This window comes from Furipterus horrens, unplaced genomic scaffold (genome assembly GCF_987537825.1).
Source record: "Furipterus horrens unplaced genomic scaffold, mFurHor1.1.pri manual_scaffold_2, whole genome shotgun sequence".
Lineage (NCBI taxonomy): Eukaryota > Metazoa > Chordata > Mammalia > Chiroptera > Furipteridae > Furipterus > Furipterus horrens.
In genome coordinates this window covers 177,004,767-177,028,159 of record NW_028327172.1, presented here as the reverse complement: position 1 = coordinate 177,028,159, position 23,393 = coordinate 177,004,767, and the positions used below count along the sequence as shown (strand labels likewise).

At 34.5% G+C, this 23,393-nt stretch overlaps 1 protein-coding gene across 4 annotated transcripts in view; it reads right to left on the bottom strand.

Annotated features, from left to right (window-relative positions):
• Positions 1 to 23,393, bottom strand: part of EPHA5 (EPH receptor A5) — a 340,616-nt gene that overhangs the window by 295,870 nt on the left and 21,353 nt on the right. For all 4 annotated transcript variants that reach the window (XM_090266816.1, XM_090266817.1, XM_090266818.1 and 1 more), the window contains exon 2: positions 14,273 to 14,337. In XM_090266816.1, the coding sequence (XP_090122942.1) occupies positions 14,273 to 14,337 (65 nt within the window). The remainder of the gene's footprint in view (positions 1 to 14,272; positions 14,338 to 23,393) is intronic.

Sequence of the window (23,393 nt, the reverse complement as noted above, 5' to 3'; positions counted from 1 at the left end):
TTGTGGGAAAGCCTCAAGCAAAATTAAATTTAAAAATTTGGTCTGCAGAGAGACGGATGAAGAAACTACTGATTAGAAGTCGGAACCAGCGAAACAAGGGGCAACTACTACCTAGTTCATGGGAGCTTGCACAATTCTTTGGTCTCACTATTTCAAAAGTTTAACTGACCTTGGTTTCTTTGAGTTAACCATAAGTCCCTCATACTCTCTTAACCTAGCTGAAGAGAGTTTCTGTTACTTGAAAACAATTGGACTTTGATCAACAGAATAATCAGCTTCAGTTATTTGGACAACCCACAAAGTTATAATACCTCTTGGAAACTATACCAGTAAGCTAGCATTTTATTTTAATAATTTATGAATGAAATATTACCTCACACATTATTTAAGAGAAAATGCAGAACAACACTTAAGTTGTTCTGAATATAAATAATATTTATTCAGTATATGACCATCATTGTACTCCTGCTCTATATTAAATTAGAGCTGCATACAGGATGGTATTTAGGGGATTAAGTCATCATAGGTTTTTGTAAGCCAACTGTTTTATTACATTTAAGCTGCTATAAAAATATCATAGACTAGGTAGAGAATAGAAATGAACAATAGAAATTTATTTCTCACAGTTCTGAAAGTTGAAAATTTGAGATCAGGGTGTCAGTATGAGTGGGTGAGGGCTCTCTTGTAGGTGGCAGACTCCTCATTACACCCTCATGTAGCAGAAGTGAGCTGGCTAGCCTCTGGAGGCTCTTTTAGGAGGATACTAATCTCATTCTTGAGGGCTTTACTGTCCTGACCTAAGCACCTCCCAAAGGCCCACCTCCTCATACTATCACATGGGGCATTAGGATTTCAACATATAAATTTTGGTGGAGACACAGACATTCAGACCATAGCACCCACCAATCTACAGAATTATAAATCATTCTGAATTTGGTAATTGTTTCCTTCCTTCACTGTAAATTTTTGCTTCTTGTTAGAATTAGCATGCATTCCTACTTAGATTTGTGAATTGTGATGCACAAATTAATATTCTTTATTTTATTTGTTCATCAGCGAAAAACAATTAAATGTTTTAGGAGACTTTAAACATGTATTAACAAGTAATGTGCCAAGTGACTTTTGGTAAAACCTCTCAAGTCTGTATTTTTTTAAAATCTAGATGCTTTATTTAACAAGTGAATATATTTTTACAACTTTAAGGTTTAACTACAATTTAGTTCAAACACTGAAGACAATAAGATAATGGTCAAGAGAAAAAATGACCTTATCAGTCTATCATGGCTACTATACACTTCTTGGGGGGAAATAAAAATGAAAACAAAAACTACGATAAAAAAATAATAGCAACATCACAAACTGATTCCTTAATATAGGCCATACACTGTGTTAAACACTGCATCATTATCTCTTTCAAATCCTTATAAGAAACATCTTCAATTGTAGTATTATGACCTATAGTTTATGAATGAGGAAACAGAGATAGAGTTAACTAAATTGCTATATTTTCAATATAAGGTGGTGGAGCCAGATTTTGAGTCTGGAGTAGCTGGTTTTAAATTCTCCATGTTAACCATACTGCCTCTATGGAGGCAAATATTTATATAAACTAGTAATATGTATTAAACTTAATAGAGATAGACCCTGAGAATTATGTGTATGTTTCTGTACCTTGTATGATTTCCACTCTAGGGAACATCATTCAAAATTTATCTATTTGAATAGTTCAGCACAGGAGTGAGTCTTGTTTATCAATATAATCTCAGTGCTAGACATGTATAGTCTTGGGGTAAAATAAGTTGTATAATTAAATAAAGTGTTCTAGACTCAGACTTACATGACATCAAATGAATAACAACTCTTAAATCTAAACTTTGATGTATTTTTCATTATTCTACTTTTAGCAAAAAAAATATTTACCCTTTCGGTCCACATCTTAAAAATTTAGATGCCTAATTGTGTGTCCATCAATAATGTGAATTTATATTTGAGGCATAGAGCGGCATGCTCGCACTAAAGATAAAAGGTCTTTATGCTAGGGAAGTTCTCAGTATTTACACAAACAATAGGTAAATACTATAAATGTCTAATTTATAGTGTGTTCAATACACAGTAAAGGATATATTAAATCAGCCTAGGAGGCGGTCACCCTTTAGGGCGGTAATGAAAGTTTTCATGTTGTATAACCTCAGCTGGGCCTTGAAAAAATGATTAGCATTAAGATAGCTTAATGGAGAGTGGAAGGTGGAGTATTTCAGCTAATTTGTGCTGAATACTAGGGGTGGAAATTTGTATAAATCCAGTAGGGACTGAAGAAGAGGAAATCAGGTTATTTGGGGTAAAGTGTGATGGGCTATGAAATCACAAAAGTGGAAAAAACTAAGCTCCAGAGAACAGACATTGTGGTTGAGCAGTTCGGACCATCACTTTCCACATTAATGCAGGCACTGAAGGGCAATTTTTTTAAAGACAGAGAGAATAGGCGATGAATAGCAAATCTATGGAAAACTTCAAACACAGAGAAGTCTTGAGCATTCCCCCTCCCCTGCTACCTTTAATGGAAATAATTAATAGGAATGCTGAATGATTACAGTATATTTTTTTTCTCTGTGGGAGAGAGAGATTATGTACTCAGAAGCATAAAGCATTTTGCTTGCAAAATAAATTCAAATTGACTTGCTCGGGAGCACTGTCACATGAATTGAAAACAGCTGAAAAATGAGTATGGATTTTTAAAAAAGATCACGATAAACAGTAATCAAACCACTCAGAAAAATACCTGGTATTTGGGTCTTGAGAACCTCTACAAGGCCAAGGTTTATTTAACATCTTCATTACTTAAGGAGAAGGTGAGAGTTTAAAAATTATTATATTATATTCATATGTGGAATTGGTGCATATATCTTTGAGAGTACATATTTTATTTTATTTTTGAGAAGGGAAAGGATTTTAGACCCAGAATCTAGGTGGACTACATCATTTGCAGAGAAACATTTAGACAGAGACACAGAAATCCCCATATATGTAGTGAGGAAGAGGGACATATTAGAAACCAATATGAAAAAGGTGAGAATTATATTGGGAAATGATTGTTTGATGCAAATGTATCCACAGGTGTCTCACATGACAGTTGAGGTGACAGTAACTTGGATATGACTCTTTGGAAATGAAATGAAACTTTGTCCACATTTATGCTTCATGCCTATTATATAGACCAATTGAAAAAGTCATAAAAAGCCCTGGCCAGGTGACTTAGTTGGTTGGAGCATCATCCCATACAGTAAAAAGGCTGCAAACTCAATCCCCAGTCATGGCAGGTATGGCAGACAACCAAATAATCGATTGATTTCTCTGTCTCTTTCTCTCTCTCCCCAACACCTTCTCTTTTTACAATGAATGAACATATCCTTCTTGGGAAAGGATTTTTTTCTTAAGCCATAAAAAAGGAAAAGATCATATAGTTAAGTGTGACAAGGTGATGATTGTGAATAGTGTAGCTGTACACATTGCAATCTGGAGGGAAAAAAAAAAAATAGAAAGGGATAGGAATGGAGGGGAAAAGAAGGATTCCCCAGAAGGATCTGCTACCAGAGAAGAAGAGAGTTAGTCCTGGAGCCACACTTCTCTGAAAAGGTAGAACTGAAACTGCCATTAGACAGATGAAGCCTTGAGCTGCTCAATTGCAGGCAGGTTGGGGGGGAGGAACTAACAAGAGAATATCATGGATAAAGGTCATTTTCTGGTATATATTTGTAAGTTTCCCTATAATATGAGAAAAGTGTTTTGAGAGCAACAAAGAAAATGTTTGAGTTATCGTGACTTTAAATATATAAATAGAGTGACACCTAATGAACATATAATATTTGCATGTCTCAATTCTATTTTGCAGCAATACACTGACTATTGCGAGGTGATTCCATGTTATTGCATATATCAAAGAATAAACACAACATTTGTCTCCTATTCCAAAGCGAAGCTGGATATTTAAGAGGACTTTTTTCAAAGCTGCTAAGTTTCCATGTAGGAAATCTAAATGCAAAATTGTGCTTGTTCAGTGTAGGCTTAATGACTATCTTGAATTCCTTAAATTATTTATCTTAATTACCTCAGTGCTTGGACCTGCTTTTTGTTTTTCTAAAAAATAATGAATACAAAGCTACTTTGGAACAGAATTGTTCTTCATTATATTGGCATTTGCATTATATATTATAATATCCCTTCCCTTTAGAATTATTTTCTATCATTACCCAAATAAAGAGCTTTCTATATCCACTAATGTGTTCTTTTTTACCCATTTCAGCATTACTTTAATCATTATTAGCCTCTCCATGCTCAGTGTGGGCCTCGATGCTTGTCATTACCTTTCTTCTCCTTCAACAGAAAGCAAAGCCCAAATAAGGTTCTGGCAAAACTCAGTATGATCATAACCAGAATTCAAAATTAGCAGTGTTCAAAAATTTCTTTGCATTCTTTTCCTTTAATTTTGGGGAGAAAACCATACACACTTTGGTCAAAATCTGAGCATCAAAACAGAAAACCCAGTTTAAGAGTTCTGGATTCAAGAGAACCCATATAATGTACTCACAGTCCATTTTGAGTAATCTAACCCTGAGTTATTTTCAACTTCAAAACTAAACACACAGGTTCTCTTTCTCAAAAAAAAAAAAAAAAAAAAAAAAAAAATCATAAAATAGAACAAAGTGGCAATAAAAAAAAAAGAACCTCCTGTTTTCAAGTGTCTTTTATATATTGCTCATTCTTTCTCTCCCCAGGCAGAAAGCAGGTTCCTCTGTCTCCATTTTAGTAAAAACACAACTTAAGTAAATATTCTGAGCTTTCTCTACTGAATAAATTATTAGGAATAATCTTAATAGCCACAAGATCAGCATGATAAAATATCTCAAAATAATATTTATCTACTATGACTGAAAGAAGATAAGATAGCAAAAATAAAAGCAGAATTGCAATAAAAACTCCTAGGTGATGCCCAGGAGAGCGTGGTGGCCATCCATTGTGTGCTACAGGAAATACAGAGAAAGTGGAGAAAAAGCTGCTTCTACCAAAACCAAGTAGGCAGGTGTATCTGGTGATCATTTGTAACAACAACAAATGGTAAAAAATAAATAAAAACAAACAAACAGCACTAGTGGAATTTCTAAGACATAAGAGCATAATCTTCTCTAAACACACACCATAGCCATTAATTTTATTCTCATAAGAATAAACCTTGAAAATTCTTGCTAAAAATGTCCAGGAAACAAGGCTGGTTACATCCATGCTTAGACTATATAGATGAATTATATTAAATGTTCCAGGAGGTGACTGAAATAATTCTGATGTGATTAGAAGAAAGCAAAACACATTTTCAGGGTGTGAAAAAAAATAGGCTGGTAAAGCTATTGATAAGAGATTGGAAGTTTAAGGGCAGGAAAAAAGAGAGAGAGGAAAGCCTTAGTGATAAAAGGCTTATTTTAGAACGAACCTATTGGGTCTACTGCTATTCAGCCATATGAGTTAATCAAAATGCAAACAAATGGATTATTGCTATGAGGTCTGCTCACCTGTTCTAGACCCTATCATACTTTTAATTGAAATGGGATTTTACTTTTAAAGGAAAATACTTATGCCCTTAAGTGCTTTGCTTATCTTTTTCTAAAGACTAGAAGTTAAGTTTGTTACTAAACATTTGTCATTTTGGGTGAAAGTAGAGAGTTGCAGAAATAGAGTTCTTATGGTTATGGGGCACTGTTACTTCCAAAAATCCTACAACTGAGTATAAAAAATAGAGGGATAGTCTATGATAGAAATATATGCACTATCAACTGCAAAAAGACATGGGAGAATTTTAAATGTCTGTTGCTAAGTGAAAGGAGCCAATCTGAAAAGGCTATTACTGTGATTTCAGCTATGACATTCTGGAAAAGGCAAAGAAATAGTAAAAAGATTGGTGTTTTCCAGGGGTCAGAGAGGAAGGAGGGGAAAAGGTAGTATAGGATAAATAGGGGGAGCACAGGGGAGTTTACAGCAGTGAAACTGTTCTGTATAATGTGGTAATAATGGCAATTATATGGCATAATATGCTTGTCAAAGCCCATGGAACATAAAACAGAGAGAGTAGACTCTAATATAAACTAAGGCATTTAACTAAACAAATGTGCCAATATTGGTTTGTCAATTATAACAAATGTTTCACAGAAATATATATGCTAATAACAGTATAAAAGGAGTGAGGAGTATATTGAGGTGGTCGGTGTACAGGAACTATCCATCTCTCTGCTCATTTTTCTATGAACCTAAATTGTCTCTAAACCAGTCTATTAATTTAAAAAGTCAAATGATTATAAAATTTACAAGTATTTTAAAATGAAACCTTATAAAACCATGAAAAATAAAGAGATGACCATAGAGTCCATCACAAAATCAGTGAATTCTCAAGGCCTCTTTATTATTCTTTAGCCCCATTCTTAAGAATCACTGTCACTATTAAAATTATATTTTAGGACTTCCGGCCAAGATGGAGGCTTAGACGGACTCGCTCGGTCTCCCTCTACAAGTAGAGAGGAATACAACTACTTCAAAACAAAAGATAACTAGAAATTCCAGAAAATAAAATTACACGGAAGCCCAACGTACAAAGTTATAAACCAGCGGTGCTCTTTGAGCAGGTAAGAGTGAAAGGGGGTGGTGCTGTTTGCGGTCGCACCAGGGACAGAGGCAGGGAGAACAATCCCAGCTGCAGTCGAGCCTCGGCAGCTCGCGACCCCAACGCTGGGAGAAGCAGCCACCACATCGCCCGGAACAGTGAGGCCCAGACGGCGGGAGGATGGATCCCGGTCTCCTAGCGGAATAACTGTGTGAATCCATCTTGGACCCCCGCCCCCACACAAAGCGCCACAGGGCTGCGAAATAGGTTGCGGATCGGCGCCGGTCACTGGGTTGTGACGAGTACACAGGCACTGCCCCCTACAGCCGGCCCAAGAAAACAAAACGCATCTGTCAAAATGTGGCAGACAACTATAGAAATCCCGGTGGCACAGCTTACCAGGCAACAGATGAAGAACCTGACAGATGAACAAATAAGAAACCTGTCAGAGGCTCAGTTCAGGGCCATTGTTATCAGGTGGCTTACAGAATTAACAAAAGATCTGGAAAAAGATGAGAAAGAATTGAAAAACACTCATACTGAAAGGAACAAAACCACATATGAGACAGATGGTGAGGAAATAAAATCCGGAGTTCAAATCAACAAACCAGAACATAGAGAAGGAACAAACAGTCAACCAGTGCAGAGAGAAAAAACGGGAAGCAAGGAAAATGATGAGAGGATCAGAAACCTCTGGGACAGCTATAAAAGGCCCAACATAAGAATCATTGGTTTGCCAGAGGGCAAAGAAGACGAACTAGAAATTGAAAAATTAAATGAAAATACAATAAAGCAGAACTTCCCAAACTTGAGGAAGGAAATAAACTTACGGGTCCAGGAAGCACAGAGAGTTCCAAAACAACTGGACCCAGGGAGAACCACTCCAAGACACATTATAATCAAAATGTCAAGAGTTAAAGATAAAGAGAGAATCTTAAAAGCAGCAAGAGAGAAGAAAAGAATCATGTACAAAGGGGTCCCAATTAGACTATCAGCTGACTTCTCAAGGGAGACCCTGCAGGCAAGAAGGGACTGGCAAGAAATATTCAAAGTAATGAAAATCCAAAACCTACAACCACAAATACTCTATCCAGCGAAGCTGTCATTCAGAATAGAAGGGCAGAGAAAGTGTTTCCAGGACAAAATAAAACTGAAAGAGTTCATTAGATCCAAACCACTGTTATATGAGATGTTAAAAGGGCTGGTTTAGAAAAAGGAGGATCAAAACTATGAACACTAAAATGAAAACTGTATCACAAGAAACAATAACAGAAGCTAGGGAATTGAAACAAAGGCAAACTAAATAGGCAACGAGAGTGGAAAAAGAACTATAGGTATGGGGTGCATATTGGGGGGAGGTCAGCAGGGAAGAGGAAGGGGGAGAGGGAGGGAGATGGTATAGGAATTAAGAAACATCGTAGGAGGGAATGGAATAGACAGAGAGAGGTTGAGAAGAACTATATGCACAACCAATGGACGTGGACTAAAAGGAAGGGACAAGGGGAGGGAGGGCGGTCACCGGGTGGAGGGGAGCAGAGGGAAGGGAAATTGGAACAAATGTAACACTGTAATCAATAAAACACATTTAAAAATAAATAAATAAAATAAATAAAATTATATTTTAATGGGTTGAGGCTGAAAAAGTTTCAGAACTTCAATAAAAATTATTTTTAAAGGTGCTCTGAAGGGAAAAATATATACTCAAGTAAACTGTGAAATTTAGAATTGAGGGTGACTATGTATATTTTACAACAATTAAGCCAGAAGTCAGTCTAAGTTTTGCTTGTTTGATGCTGTTTACAATTAAAGAGTAGTTCTAGCAAAAAGAAAAAAGAAGTTTACAAACCCTCCCCTCAATTTTACTCAAAGTGAGATTAGAGTATTGAGTCCCACACTTGACTGTTCAAATATGAAACCTCTCAAAGTCTACTTACTTCATTTAACAGCCAAATGCCCAAGACATAGCCGAATGGTTGTTACTTTTAACTACTGTAATGTTGTTTTCTGGCTATATTTCTTTAGTGGTTAAAGAATCATATGATGCATTCAAAATAATTATCTTATTTAATTCTAAAAACAACAATGCAAGATAGATGATATAATAGCCACCCACCCCCATTTAACAGATAAAAAAGCTGATGTTCACAGAGGTCACAAAAAAATTACATCCTTTTAATTATTTATATAGCAATCTCTTTATTATATTATTAGATATTCTATACACACAATATAACAAATGTAACTTCTGTATTTGAATACCAATGTGTTACACAATTTTTTCAAATACCTATGATTTAGCAATGAATAAAACATGACCCACTCTGGCTCAGTGTAAACTTTTTTTGATGTGAATTTCTCTTTAGTAACCAATTCCTCTTTTACATAAACTAGAAATCTGGGCACCATCCAGAATCTAGTCATGTCTCTGGAGACCTAACCATTCAGAGGAGTTTACCTCTTATTTAAAATAATCAATATCCTGGAAGACCTAGGTTTCAGGTGGACTCACTCTCTTACCAGCTGTATAACCTTCCACAGATCACTTATCTTCACAGAGCCTCATCGTCCTCTTCTACAAAAAGAACATAAAGTGTCTCTCTTTACATTGTCATTGCCAGTGCTGATTAGAATTAAGTACATGAAAGAGCATTGTTTTTCATGGCAAGACAATGAGCAATAGTGAAATGACACCACTTGTACCAAATATAATATAGTTCACATGCTCTTCCCAGTGGTGTCACAAACTACCTGAATGACTTTGAGTATACACTGTCACTCTTCTGCCACTTTTGTACATGCATAGAAAACAAAGATTTGACTAGAAAACACTTCATCTGCCACTTTGCTCCTACATTATGTCTTCTCATTCTCAAAATAATGCTGCCTCAAGTTTCAGGATATCAGGAAATTTTGTTTGTTGTCTTCTCTGTTTTAACCCTGGTACCTGGAAGAGAAACTGACATGTATCAAGTGCCTAATACATATCTTTTGAATGAATGAATGCAGCAAATATGTATAAAAATAAATTTTGCTGTAACATAATACTTCTAGAAATGTCCAGAATTAAAAAGAGGAGAGTTCAACTTAGAACTATAAGAGAGGCAGGCACATGGACGCACACAAACACTATCTCATACACTGTGGCTAAACAGCACATACTGAAGCCCAAATTCAAATGATGTGTCCTAACTCACATGAAGAAGTAAAAAAACAAAGAACAAAAAATAAAACCGGAAGTAAACATCTCAGCTGTAACCATAAAAGTTTGCTTTTTTTTTTTTTTAATAAAGTCCATCCAGAAATAACAGATAATCCTGATGTATGAGAAATATTAAAAATTGACTCCACAAAATGCCAACATTACAGACTGGCAACTTAAATGAGTGAGGAGTATCAGGTGGAAATTGAGTCAAATAGAAGAAATTGCTTACTCTCTTAAAAAACAGCCTTACTCAGCTTTTGGCGGTTGAGATCATAAAAGGATGCTAACTCTTGTTTTCCAATACTTCCAACTAAACAGAAAAGCCGGAAATTCATTTTGTATGAACTTTCCCAATCTATATATGCTGACAGTGATTTCATGTAAATAACATTACAGACAAAAACAAACTGGTGGGTAGTTCTCATATGAAGAGAATAGAAATACAATCGAAGGTCAAAGAAAGGGTGTGTAATGAGCGCCAACACTGTGCCCAGCTCTACTCTCAGTCCAACTTATTTAATCATTATGCAAAACTATAACTCATAATTTATACCCCAGTTCATAAATAAAACAAAATAAGTGATCCTCCCAATAAATATTTATTTGAAGTTCTATTATATACCAGGAACTGAACCAAGTTTTAGAAACATTGTATACTGGTCAATATGAGGTAGCTACAGGTAGTCTAGGCGATTACAAGCACAGAAAAAGTGTCACAAGTGCAATGATTGTTTCTAAGAAGTATATGAAACATGTGCATGTATGGAACCTGTGCATAGCTACAAGGAATGAATGTTTCTTCTGAGTACTAGCCCAATGCTTAGGCCCAAATTTGGGGTGTTATTTTTATTGTTATAAAGATTAAAATCAGCAGATGAGTGGATAAAACAACTGTGGGACATTTTTACCATGGAATACTACCTGACCGTAAAAAAGAAGAAAATTTTACTCTTTGCAACAGCATGGATGAACCTGGAGAACATTATGCTAAGCAAAATAAGCCACTCAGAGAAAGATAAATACCATATGATTTCACTCATATGTGGAACCTAATAAACGAACTGAACTAACAAGCAAAATGGAGACAGACTCATAAATAGAGAGCAGGCTGACAGCTCTGGGGTGAGGAGGTGAGGGAATGAAAAGATCAAGCAAAAAGGAAAAAGCATTCATGGACATGGATCACAGTTTGGATATTATAGGGGGGAGGGGGATATAAGGGAGTTAAGTGGTAATGGAAAAACTACTGTAAAATTTTAAAAAATAATAAAAACATAAAAATAAGAATAAAAAGAAACATAAAAAGAAATACAATAATAAAATATTCATTCTTAAAGCCTGAAGTTCAGGAAAACGTTCTTCAATAAAAGCATAGTCTTCTCTGCTTGGTGTAGTAAAATAAAAGCTTTCAGACTGGAGAGCTCTGAGTCAGATTAAATCAAGACAATTTTACAAGAGAAATCTTCCTGGGAGCTATCAGATTAAATAATGACACATTTCTGGAATCAAGGTTTGAAAAATATCCTACCCTACTCTGCTCCCTCCAGTGCCTGCCAGGCTACTAGTTTTCACCATGGATGCAGATTTTCTGGTTTTTCAAAGTTACCTGAGAGCTGAAAAGCCAGAAAAGGACATAGGGCAACTCAAAATGCCACAAAGCTTGCTATTTTAACAAGAATCCATCATTAAAAAAAAAAATGTTGCTGGATGCTTTCAAGACTTTGGTGAATTTTTATAGTTCTTAAAAGTTGATTCTTACATATTTTCTAGAGTTCTCATGTCTTTTCTGGAGGAAAAAAATTTTAGAAGCCCTTACTTCACAATTTTTGCTGACAACACTCTGCTGATCTTTATTTTACCTAGAATTGGACTGCTTATCTAATCATAAATGGCACAGTCTGATAACAACATATTAAAAGTACATATATTTCTTTTAGAATTATTTGTACTTTGCTCATTTTCTTCAAAATATAATATTAAAAATTTCTTCATTTTGCATTTGAATGACATAGCAAAATATAACACCTGGATTCCACACACATTCCACATATTTAAAATGCACCTTCACTAAGTTTCCCTAAATTAATTTCTTTTTTATCAGGTATAGCTATATCAAATGAAACATCACCCCCAAATGTAAGAATTTTTAAAAATTAAAAACAACAAAATACTAACTGGAACAAAATGCTAAAAACTGAACACTTTGCTAACAGTCATAATACAAAGAAAAAGAAAGCATAAAGTTTTTAGAATGAGTGGAAAGAGTCCATTGTTGATAAAAGAGATTATGTATTTTTAAAGAAATCACTTGTGCGTTATACAGATATCATGTACACAAAACTTGTAACTTTCCCCTACATTTCTAGTTGCCAGAGCCAGTACAACATCAGATTTACCCCTCAGATCAAACTCTGTCAAATCTTTTCTGAATAACTTTAGAATGGAAATAGGAGAAACATAAAACCACACACAAAAAGAATATGACATATTCTCTCAGGATTTTCAAAAATTAATTTCAACCCAACATACCAGCCATATTCTCAGGAAGGGGAATTTAAAATATTCACATAATAACTTATTTTTGGTTTGTGGTAAAAACGGAGAATAGAAAATATATTTATAGGTCCTCAAAGATGGATCTTAGACAGCTATCTACCTATATAGGAGTGATAATAGATTAAAGAATATAATTTGGGGGTGGAGGTGAAAAAGAAGGAAAGAGCACAAGAAAGATAAAAGAATGGCAGACCAGGAGAATATATACCATTATATTGGAACCAGCTATAACTGAGTAGACAAATTCTTTTTTCATTTGGCTTATATTATGTGCTAATATCTTCACTTTATTTATATTGTATCTCTAAATGCAATTATAAATTTTAACAACCAAAAAGAAATACCAAGTTAACTGACAAAGAGAAAACACATTGAGATGAGGATAGTAACATATAAATTATTATTAGTAACAATGATTACTACTACTTGTTTAACTTCCATAATAATCACTTTCTTAGGTAGTGATAAACACACCTGGCTTACTCATCCAATGCAAAAAATTTTAAATTCGGCTCTTTGGGTTGTTAATACCAGATCTGTAATGGTATTCAGCTACTTAAAAAAAACTAAAAGTGACCTTCAAAATCACACAAAAATATTATTAGTGTATATAATTTTTGAAATTATTTGCATATTTTTAATTTTTTAATGTTTAATTTTATTGTATTTTTACTATTATCATTTGCCCCCCATACCCATTTGCACTTCCACGCATCCTCTGCCTCCCACAATCACCACACTGTTGTCAAGGTCCATGAGTTCTTTTTCTTTTAAAGTTAAATATTCAAAACTAATCTTTTTTTCTTAAAATTGAGGTTTGAAAATATTTTTGTTTTTGTCACAAGTTGGTTCTATAATGAATATGGGTAGTCTTAGCTTAAATAAAATAGTAAAATATTAAATTTATTAAAATATAAAAATATCTCAAAGTTTAAATTATTGTTAATATGTCATGCAATACATGACTGCATTATATTACAGTTTATACTTCTTGTGTAATATAATAATTTTATGTCACAATATTCTAGTCATGCTTTTATTTTCCATCTAATAATATGGATGTGCTTTTAATTTAACAAATGGCTATGAAATAGTTTTCAAATGTAATCTATTTATTAATAATATTAGCATTAAAACTACATTAATATGCATATTTAAAATGTGATTTACTTCATTCTCACCCAAAAGACTTTATTTTTAATGTACACCAGTAAAATAATGTACTAATAAAAACTATTGTTCACTGTAGAAATGTTTCACTGAACATTTTTTTCTAAAAGTTTTTAAAAAAGAAAAATTCAAAAATTTAAAGAAAAGCTTTTAATGATGACTGACCTGGTAATCTGAGAAACTCTTAATCTCAAAGAAATTTAAACAAATTTCTTACAATATTTTAATTTCCTATTATAGTAAAAAAATAAAAAATAAATTGGACTCAGTGTTTGAATTGACACTGGTCATCAACATGTTACCTTTATTTCCTAATTAATGTAACCAGGATAAAGGCAAATCAGCAGCAATTGTGCATTTTGTTTTGTTTTTAATTATTTTTTTTAAATAAACTGATTCTATAAGTTTGTTGGTTGCTTCGACCTGAAACTCTCCTGAATGTCAAAGGTCTTCACAATTCTTTATGAAGAAATGCTCAGAGAGGAATATCATGCATTTGTTATTCAGCCATTGAAAACCCTTCCCTATTTTCCTGCTTTTCCCAGTCAGAGCTGATTTGAGGTCTCCATCCTTATCCTCACACACATATCCCTTCTCTATTAATGACAAATATGTCTAGTGAATTTTCAATCATATGTGACATTTAACATAATGTCTACTCAGGTAGCTTAAGTTGAAAGAAAAATTTTATAAAAGCTTACCCCATTTTTTGGAAAAGCGATCCATCCCAGGTCCCCCATAACAGTCCGTGAATCCAACAAATTCACTGAAAGAGAAAGAACACAGAACTGAAACAAATGCACAAAAATGCATAACTATTTCCATAGTGTTAGGAAAAGTGCATATTGCTTCATAACTGAAATTAGAGTAAGCATTCAATGTCATGAATACAAGACTTATATTTAAAGAAAACATTTTGTCATTCCAGGTCAAGATGGCAGTGTAGGCAGGCATGGCTTGCCTCTTCACACAAGCACATCAAAATTACAACTAAAATATAGAACAAACATCAGCTAGAACCATCAAAAATTGAGTTGAATAGAAGTCTGACAACTACGAAATTAAAGAAACTACATCCATCCAGACTGGTAGGAGGGCACAGACATGGAATATGCTGGTCTCTCACCCATATGTGGTAGATGAAAATTCGGGAGGGCTATATCTGGATTAAGGAGTCCTGGCTCCACAACAGGCCCCCCAGCCCAGGGTTTCAGTGCCAGGAAGATAAGTCTCCACAGCTTCTGGTTTCAAAAACCAATTTCAGTTGAGTTGGTGGAAGAAACTTTTAGAGCCCCAAGCAGTTCCTCTTAAAGAACCCACACATGATCTCACCTACTCAGATTCACTCCCTCTGATCTCTAGCACCAGAGTAGCCGCTTGGAAGGCTAGTGTAAAGAAAATGATATAAAGAAAGAAACTTAAGTGTCTGGCATCAAGGGGAGAGAGGTCATTGTCCCATTTCTAGCACCTCCTTGCACAGAGCCAGCAAGCTGGTGCCATACCTAAGACTCCATCAACCTGGTTAAAACTTTTTGACCTGCCTTAGAGATCCCCAGAGACTCTGACCCAGCCAACTTATTGGCCCACCCAAGCTGCTTTTCCATATGAATGGTTGGTCTTGGCTCAAGCTTCACAACTTCCTAAATCCTATCAAACCAACAACAGCTGGCCTCAGTGAGCCTCAGGCATGGCACCATCAGAAACTAGCTTAGATTCACATCTTTGCTTTGTCTGGGAATCTCCAAGTCCAGCACAAGTAGCAGCCATCTCAGATTGCTTTATAGCTTAGGCAGGGTGGACCTGGGAAAAACACTGGTAGCGGCTGATCTTGGCCTGCACCACCTGGGAAACCCCAGGGCTAGCACACCCATTGGACAGCTACTCACCAAATCAGAGCACCACCATCCTGCTCATGCATAGCTGACCCTTCATGGAGGGTGGAAGTTGGTGGTAACGGGTCACAGCCAATCCTTGCAGCTGACTGGCCTGGGTAAACACCTCTCATTGATTGGGTAACAACAACTAAGGCTCAACTACAGGAGGAGGTTGTACTCAGCTCACACAAAGGGCACACCTGATTACCCTGCTTGGGAAGGCTGTGCCACTGCACCCTAAAGGACACCTACTATATTAGGCCATACTACCAAGACACAGAATCAAAGCAGCTCTACCTAATACATAGAAATTAACACAGGGAGGCTAGCAAAATGAGTAGACAAAGAAACATGGTCCAAGTAAAAGAACAGATAAAAACTCCAGAAAACAGAGCTAAATGAAATGGAGATAAGCAACCTTTCAGATGCAGAGTGCAAAACTCTGGTTATAAGGATGCTCAATGAACTTATTGAGGAGCCCAGCAGCATAATAAAGATTCAGTCAGAAACAAAGGATACACTAAATGAAGTAAAGAATAATATATGTACAGGGAAACAACAGTAGAGTGGCTGAAGCCAAGAATCAAATCAATGCTTTGGAACATGAAGCAAAAAACAACCAATCAGAACAACAAGAAGAAAAAATAATCTAAAAAATGAAGAAAATATAAGCAGCCTCTGGAACAACGTTATGCATTACAACATTCACATCATAGGGATGCCAAAAGGAGAAGAGAAAGAGCAAGAAATTGGAAGTCTGTTTGAAAAAAATAATAAAAGAAAACTTCCTTAATTTGGTGAAGAAAATAGACATGCAAGTCCAGGAAGCACAGAGTCCCAAACCAAATGGATGCAAAGACACCCACTCCAAGACACATCATAATTAAAATGCCAAAGGTTAAAGATAAAGAGAGAATCCTAAAAGCAGTAAGATATTATAAAAGAAGTTAGTTGCCTACAGGAGAGTTCCATAAGACTGTCAGTTGTTTTCTCAAAAGAAACTTTGCAGGCCAGAAGGGATCAGCAAAAAATATTCAAAATCATGAAAAGCAGGCACTGACAGCCAAGATTGCTCTACCCAAGAAAGCTATCACAGAATTGAAGGGCAGATAAAGAGCTCCTCCAACAAGAAGAAAACTAAAAGAGTTCATCATCACCACACCATTATTACATGAAATGTTAAAGGGACTTATTTAAGAAAAAGAAGATCAAAACTATGAACAATAAAATGCCAACAAATGCATACCTGTCAACAATTGAATCTAAAAAAAAAAAAAAAAAAACTAAGCAAACAAGAAGAACAGAGACAGAATCGTGGCTACAGAGAGCATTTTGATGATTGCCAGACGGCAGTAGGGTATGGGACAATGGGTGAAGTGGTGAGGGGATTAAAAAAGTACAAATAGTTAGTTACAGAAAAGCCATGGGAATGTAGAGTACAGTAAAGGAAATGGAGTAAAGCACTTATACACATGGTTCATGGACATGGATAGTGCTGGGGGATTGCCTGAGGGAGTGGGCATGCTGGGTAGAGATGAGCAAAGGGGTAAAATTAGAGCTACTAGAACAGTATAATCAATAAAATATAATTAAAAAAAGAAAAGAACATTTTTTGATGCAAGAGAACAAGTGATTTTTAATAAACATTTAGAACAAAATTACATAAACAAGTCTTACTATAAATGCTTTTTTTGGCAAACAACAATAAAGAAGAAAAATTAAAATAGAAAAAGAAAATATGAAATATCCTGAGAAAACAATAAGGACCATGCAGCTTTTTTTTTTTTTTTTTCAGGCTCTAAGGTCTTAGGATTAGCTGTAGCCATAAAATTGTGGCTGAATGTATTGTATTTTCTTCCGAAAAGCTGTTATGAAGCAATTAACAAATAATTTACATTTAACAGCAATAAACTATCCCCAAGCTTGTAACATTTTTGTGATATTAACTGAAATCTGCAATCCAAATTGCAAGTTTAATTAAGAAATAAATCTACACACCCTTAACTATGTTAAGGATATTGTAGCAGTTCCCAAGGTTGTTGTTACAGTTATATGTCCGTCACATTTCCAAGTTATCTTCTACTTATATATTCCTATAATCTTGAATGTGCTTCTTACAGAATTATCAGCTACAGTTTTGTAAGGCAGGCATCTGTTATGGTTCTATATCTTAAAATATGTGGAACTCCCAGTGTGGAAGTCTGAATATTGTCATTGCAAAAGGAAGTGGAAGTCTGAATATTGTCATTGCAAAAGGAAGCCACACAGTATGTACACACATATGCATCCACATCCCGCACACTCACCACATTTATATTTCAAGAAGTTCACTTACTGTTCCCCCAGTTAAACTACCTGAAAGAGTACTGTGTTGTCAAAATGTTTTAGACCTGGATCACAGATCATTGCCTTTCCAACCAATATACGTAACCCAAATAGATTTTCTTGGCCCACTGTGTGGCTGAAGCACTAAGTGAGCATGGCATACGAACCCAAAAGGGAGACAAATAGACTATTCCCAGTCAGAGGCATGAAACTTCCTTAAGCTAAATTCAAGAGCCAGTATTTTGAAATGCCAGCATTAAAAAAAGAAAAGAATCTAAGTAAAACTGTAAGCCTGGCTACTAAAGGTCTAACAGTTAATAGTCTGAGAAACCTGCTATAATATTTGTATAAGAGAATATAAAACAGATTACTATAACCTAGAAAATCAATATTATAATTCAAATAGAAATTGTCTACACGCTATAGAAATTATAGGTTTTTAACTCTTACTTTCTAACATTTTACTTCAGGTAACATCAAACATACCAATACATCAAGTTAATAATGTATAATATTAGTAATATAAAGATAAATAATTTTTAAAAATTTTTATAGAACAGAAATATACTCAGTACACACACACACACACACACACACACACACACACACATATATATATATATATATATATACATAATACCCATGTGTGTTCAGTACACTTATCTATTTCCCTCAAATTCCGAGCTCTTTAACTATAGAAGTGCATACTTATAGAATGGTTCTATCATTTTATGCACATCACCTTAGCTTTAGGGAATAATAAAATAAATAATTTGCGAAATTATTTTTAAAGGAAATTGACCTCACTGAAAAACTATTGTTTAAGGCAGAAAAAATATATATGTTTCACCACTCACTGACCTTACAAATCTGTCAGTCACTCCACTAAATCTAATCGAAGTTTTCAGTTAGATCCATTGTCTTTTCCTTTTACTCTATCTCTGGCTTTTCTGGCTTCTATGGGAATAAGGCTACATTAAACTTAAATATCCTTGTCCTCATTTTGGCTTTTCTGGGACACATAGGTATGTGTCTAGACACAACTAAATGCCAGGAGAGTGCAGAACCTAAATCATTATATTTATTCATCTTTATGATTCATTTATTTCACCTTTGGTATTGAGCAGCAGCATATCTGTATAGACTAGATAAAATAGAGCAAATCAGCAAACAAAAGGCCTTCTATTATAATGGCAGACAAACTGACTCTAATCCTATAGTGGAAAACTGATGTGCACAGGAATTCTAAAAATCTCTAACCAGCCTGCCATGACCTTTAAGTAATATGTGGGTCTTAAAATATTCCTTTTTACAAATAGAATTCTAGATATCTTTTTCAAGTTTAGTTACCCTCACTTAAAATAACTTTAATCTAAATTACTATTTTCCCTTTTGGGGGGATAAAATATATTAAGTGCATGAAAGTAAATAGATGAACTCAAAACACTAGCATGGCTATTAATACAATTTAATTAAAATTTTCAGTATTGGAATACATTATTGACACATGAAAATAACCACAAGAGAAACATGTCCTATCTTTCATATGATGATCTTGTAAAAATAGTTTTTCAGATAAATAGATTAGGAGCTTTATATGAAATACATGTTGTCACTTCCCATGACTATCTAAAATTGCTTTCCTCTTCAAAATAGATGATTTCATAAAACTCACAATGCAAGGAATATATTTATACCATTACTAAATTGAAAATTGAGGGAGGAAAGTTAGATGTATTAGGCAATGAATTGCAGATTATTACACTATAATTTTGTTCATATAATGTACAGCAAATTGGGATTTGATCTCTCAGGAAAAATAACTAAAATTACATATATATCTATTATATATTAATATATTACCATATGATTTATATATAGATCTCTATATCTATGTCTACATTGATATGGGAAGAGAAAGAGCTTTCTTATACCTCCAAGTTTCGTACATGCTTTTTTATCTCTCTCAAATGCCCTTCACCGTTTCTGGATTGCTAACTCTTCATTTGTCTTACAAAACATATTTCAGGAGCTACTTTCTCCAGGAAGCCATCTCTGATCCTCCTTTCCTAAATCGAAGTAAGATATTATTGCTGAATATTCAATTAGCACCCAATTCTTGTCTCCCAAACACTGGATACAGAGATTTGCATTGTTTCCCTAAAAGAACACTATGGTTGACTCATGCCTATGAACCTAGCTTGTGCTCAGAACAGCTGAATAGCTGTTTTTCTTATAAATGGATCATTTAGTTTAGTATGCAAATCTGTAGGGTATGTCTGGATGGGCAGATATCAGTGGTTCTCAAAATGGACAGCTGGTAATCACTTCTTAAGGTATATAATAAATGTTGAAACATTATGCCGTACACCTAAAACCAATATAATGTGTGTCAATTATAATTTAATAGTATTTTATTTTTAATTGAAGGATGGCATCTTATGGGAAGAAGCCAGGCATGCAGCTAAGCACCCCTCAACGCACAGCTAAATTTCCCCCACTCTCAAGAAAACATTACCGGGCTCAAAGTTCACTAGTGCCAAAGTTGAGAAACCCGGGCATAAAAACCTATGGTGTTACTATTTCCACAAATTTTTGTAAAGTACACCAGTATCATGATCTTCATTGACAGAACTTAGCATATTTGAAGGAATCCCATATGAATCAAAATATTACTCCAATGTAAAGAAATAAAAGTAGTAAATGTTAAGTCTCATTTAGGAGAAAATAGAGTAACCTTATACCTCAGCCCCTGAAAAATTTTCTCACGCAATCAATATAGCTGTTCTCATTTATGTTCTAATAGTTTCTCAACATGCACGATAGCATGCATGAAAAAGCACTATGTCTGTGATATGATTTCCTCCCTTTCCCCCACTACTAGTTACATAAAACCTGAAGTTTAGGGTACATATAAATGTCAGTTATCAGAAGATAATTTCTCAATATTATTATCAAATTTATTTTTTACTTATTTAATTTTCATTGAATTTATTGGTTAAAAATTATAGAGGTTTCAGGTGTACAACTCTACAATACATCATCTATATATTGTATTGTGTGTTGTCCACCCCAAGTCAAGTCTCCTTCCATCACCATTAATGTCCTCTTTACCCTCTTCTACCTTCCCCCACCTAGCTTTCCCTTTAGTAATCACCATGCTGTTGTCTGTGTCTGAGTTTTTTTCTTTGCTTAATCCCTTTGCTTTTTGATCCAGCCCCCAAACCTCCTCCCTACTGACAGTTGTCAGTCTGTTCTTTCTGAGTCTGTTTTTGTCTTGTTTGTTTGTTTTGTTCATTAGAGTCTACATATGAGTGAAATCATATGGTATTTGTTTTTCTCTGACTGGCATATTTCACTTAGTATAATACTCCCCAGGTCCATCCATGCTGTCACAAAAGGTAAGATTTCTTTTCTATAGTTGAGTAGTGTTCCATTGTGTAAATGTACCATGGCTTTTCTCATCCACTCATCTACTGATGGGCACTTGGTCTGCTTCCAAATCTTGGCTATTATTAATAGCTCTGTAAAGAACACAGAGGTGCATATATTCTTTTGAGTTAAGTTTTTGCATTTCTTCGAGTATATTCCCAGAAGTGGAATCACTGGGTCATAAGGCAGCTCCTTTTTTAATTATTTGAGAAAATTCTATACTGCTTTCCACAGTGGCTGCAGCAGTCTGCATTCCCACCAACAGTGCACCAGGCTTTCCTTTTTCTCCACATCTTTCCCCACACTTCTTGTTTGTTGATTTATTGTGACAGCCATTCTGACAGGTGTGAGGTGATTCTCATTGTGATTTTAATTTGAATTTCTCTGATGATTAGTTACATTGAATATATTTTCATATGTTAATTGACTACATCAAACTAAATGTTTTTCACAGCTAAAGAAACCATCAACAAAATGAAAAGATAATAATTACTGAATGGGAGAACATATTTGCCAATGATACATGTGATAAGAGGTTAATATCCACACTTTATAAAGAACTTATAAAACTAAACACCAAAAAACAAACAATCCAATTAAAAACTGGTCAAAGGACCTGAAGAGACACTTTTTCAAAGAGGACATACAGATGGCCAATGCCAAATTTATTTTAAAAGACAGTAATGGTTTTGGACCTCTATCACAGAAACAGTCACTAAGTATCTTCTTTCCAATGATTACAGGAATTAAATTGTTCTGCACAGTATATATGCTTGCTGTAAATTGCAATGAATATACAATGAGTATTGATCTTCATTGTATGACTTAATTAAAACTTTTCCAGGAGAAGCCACTAATGAATATAATTAAAGAGAATGTTTGATACCACATTACTTCAGAAGATATTAATCATATAATAGAAATTTTATAGAAAATTATTTTATTTCATTATTTATGTTTTAAAATAAATCCACACCATGAAACTGAGATACAGACTTCAAGGTAATTTTCCCTATGGCATTGTAATGAAGATGGGCATATTGGTTAGTATTCTAATCAGTAATCAAGAAAGATTCTCCAGGGTAAATAACTCTACAGAGTTCAATGACTATACAGTCTTCCGTAAACTTCTTAAATTTATATAGAAAAAAAATGAATCACGAATACAAGAACTTTTTAATAAGTAAAAACCAGTTAACTGTCTTTCCTACCAAATAACACATTAAAATAGAAGTAATTCAAACTAATCTTAGTATGCTTTATTTTTATTACTACACACTAATAATTTTAATGCTTTCTTGAACAAATAGAGAAAAGTTTTTAAAGAATTTACTTTTAGAAAAGCCAGAGAGTTGGTAACTCATTTTGTTGTTGTTGTTGGGATTTGATGAGGGCAAGAAAAAGAAAGAATAAGTAAAACAGAATATGTATATAAAGACTCCTAAGTCTTCACTTCCACACATCCTAAAAATTAAACATTAACTTGAGTTAATAACTCAAATATGGCCTCCAATGACTATAATTTCAAATATTTGTAACTTTCTGTGTATCATTTTGACTCTATTGCTTCTTCCTTAATATTTTGATAATATTAGTAACAAAGACAAGAAAAAAAATTATTGACTTCTCCAGGAAATTGACACATTAGGATGAATGTGTTTTGAGACTTTGAAGACTGCTCAAGGACATCTGATCCCACCGCCATCAGTGGGTGATGCTTGGAGAGATGGTGGGGTCCTTCATGACATGAAGATAGGCAGCCAGAAAGCATATTGTTTCTGTTTTTTACATAATCTTTACAATAACAAATAAACACAATTATAATGGTAATTAAACCTCTACCACAGTATGAAGGGAGAATAATTTGGATTAGAAACAGAATGACATTTTCTTGCTCTAAAGGCACTGAATCAAAGTCCCATCACATATAGTAAAAGTTTGATGGATGCTGGCTTATTGATTTCTGTTTAACAATATCAAAAAAGCTACTGGATTCAATTACAACGCACATTGTACTAATCTGTGGAAATGAACCCCAGATACCCAGCTGTCCAGCCTCTCTTCATGGTCCAATTCAGCACAGATGTGATTTCTTGCTTGTGGGTTAAATTTTATAATTTGACAACTGCTGCACGGAACAAAGAACAGTTGACAAAATGAGTGCAGGGAAAGAGTACATGTGTTTCCCATT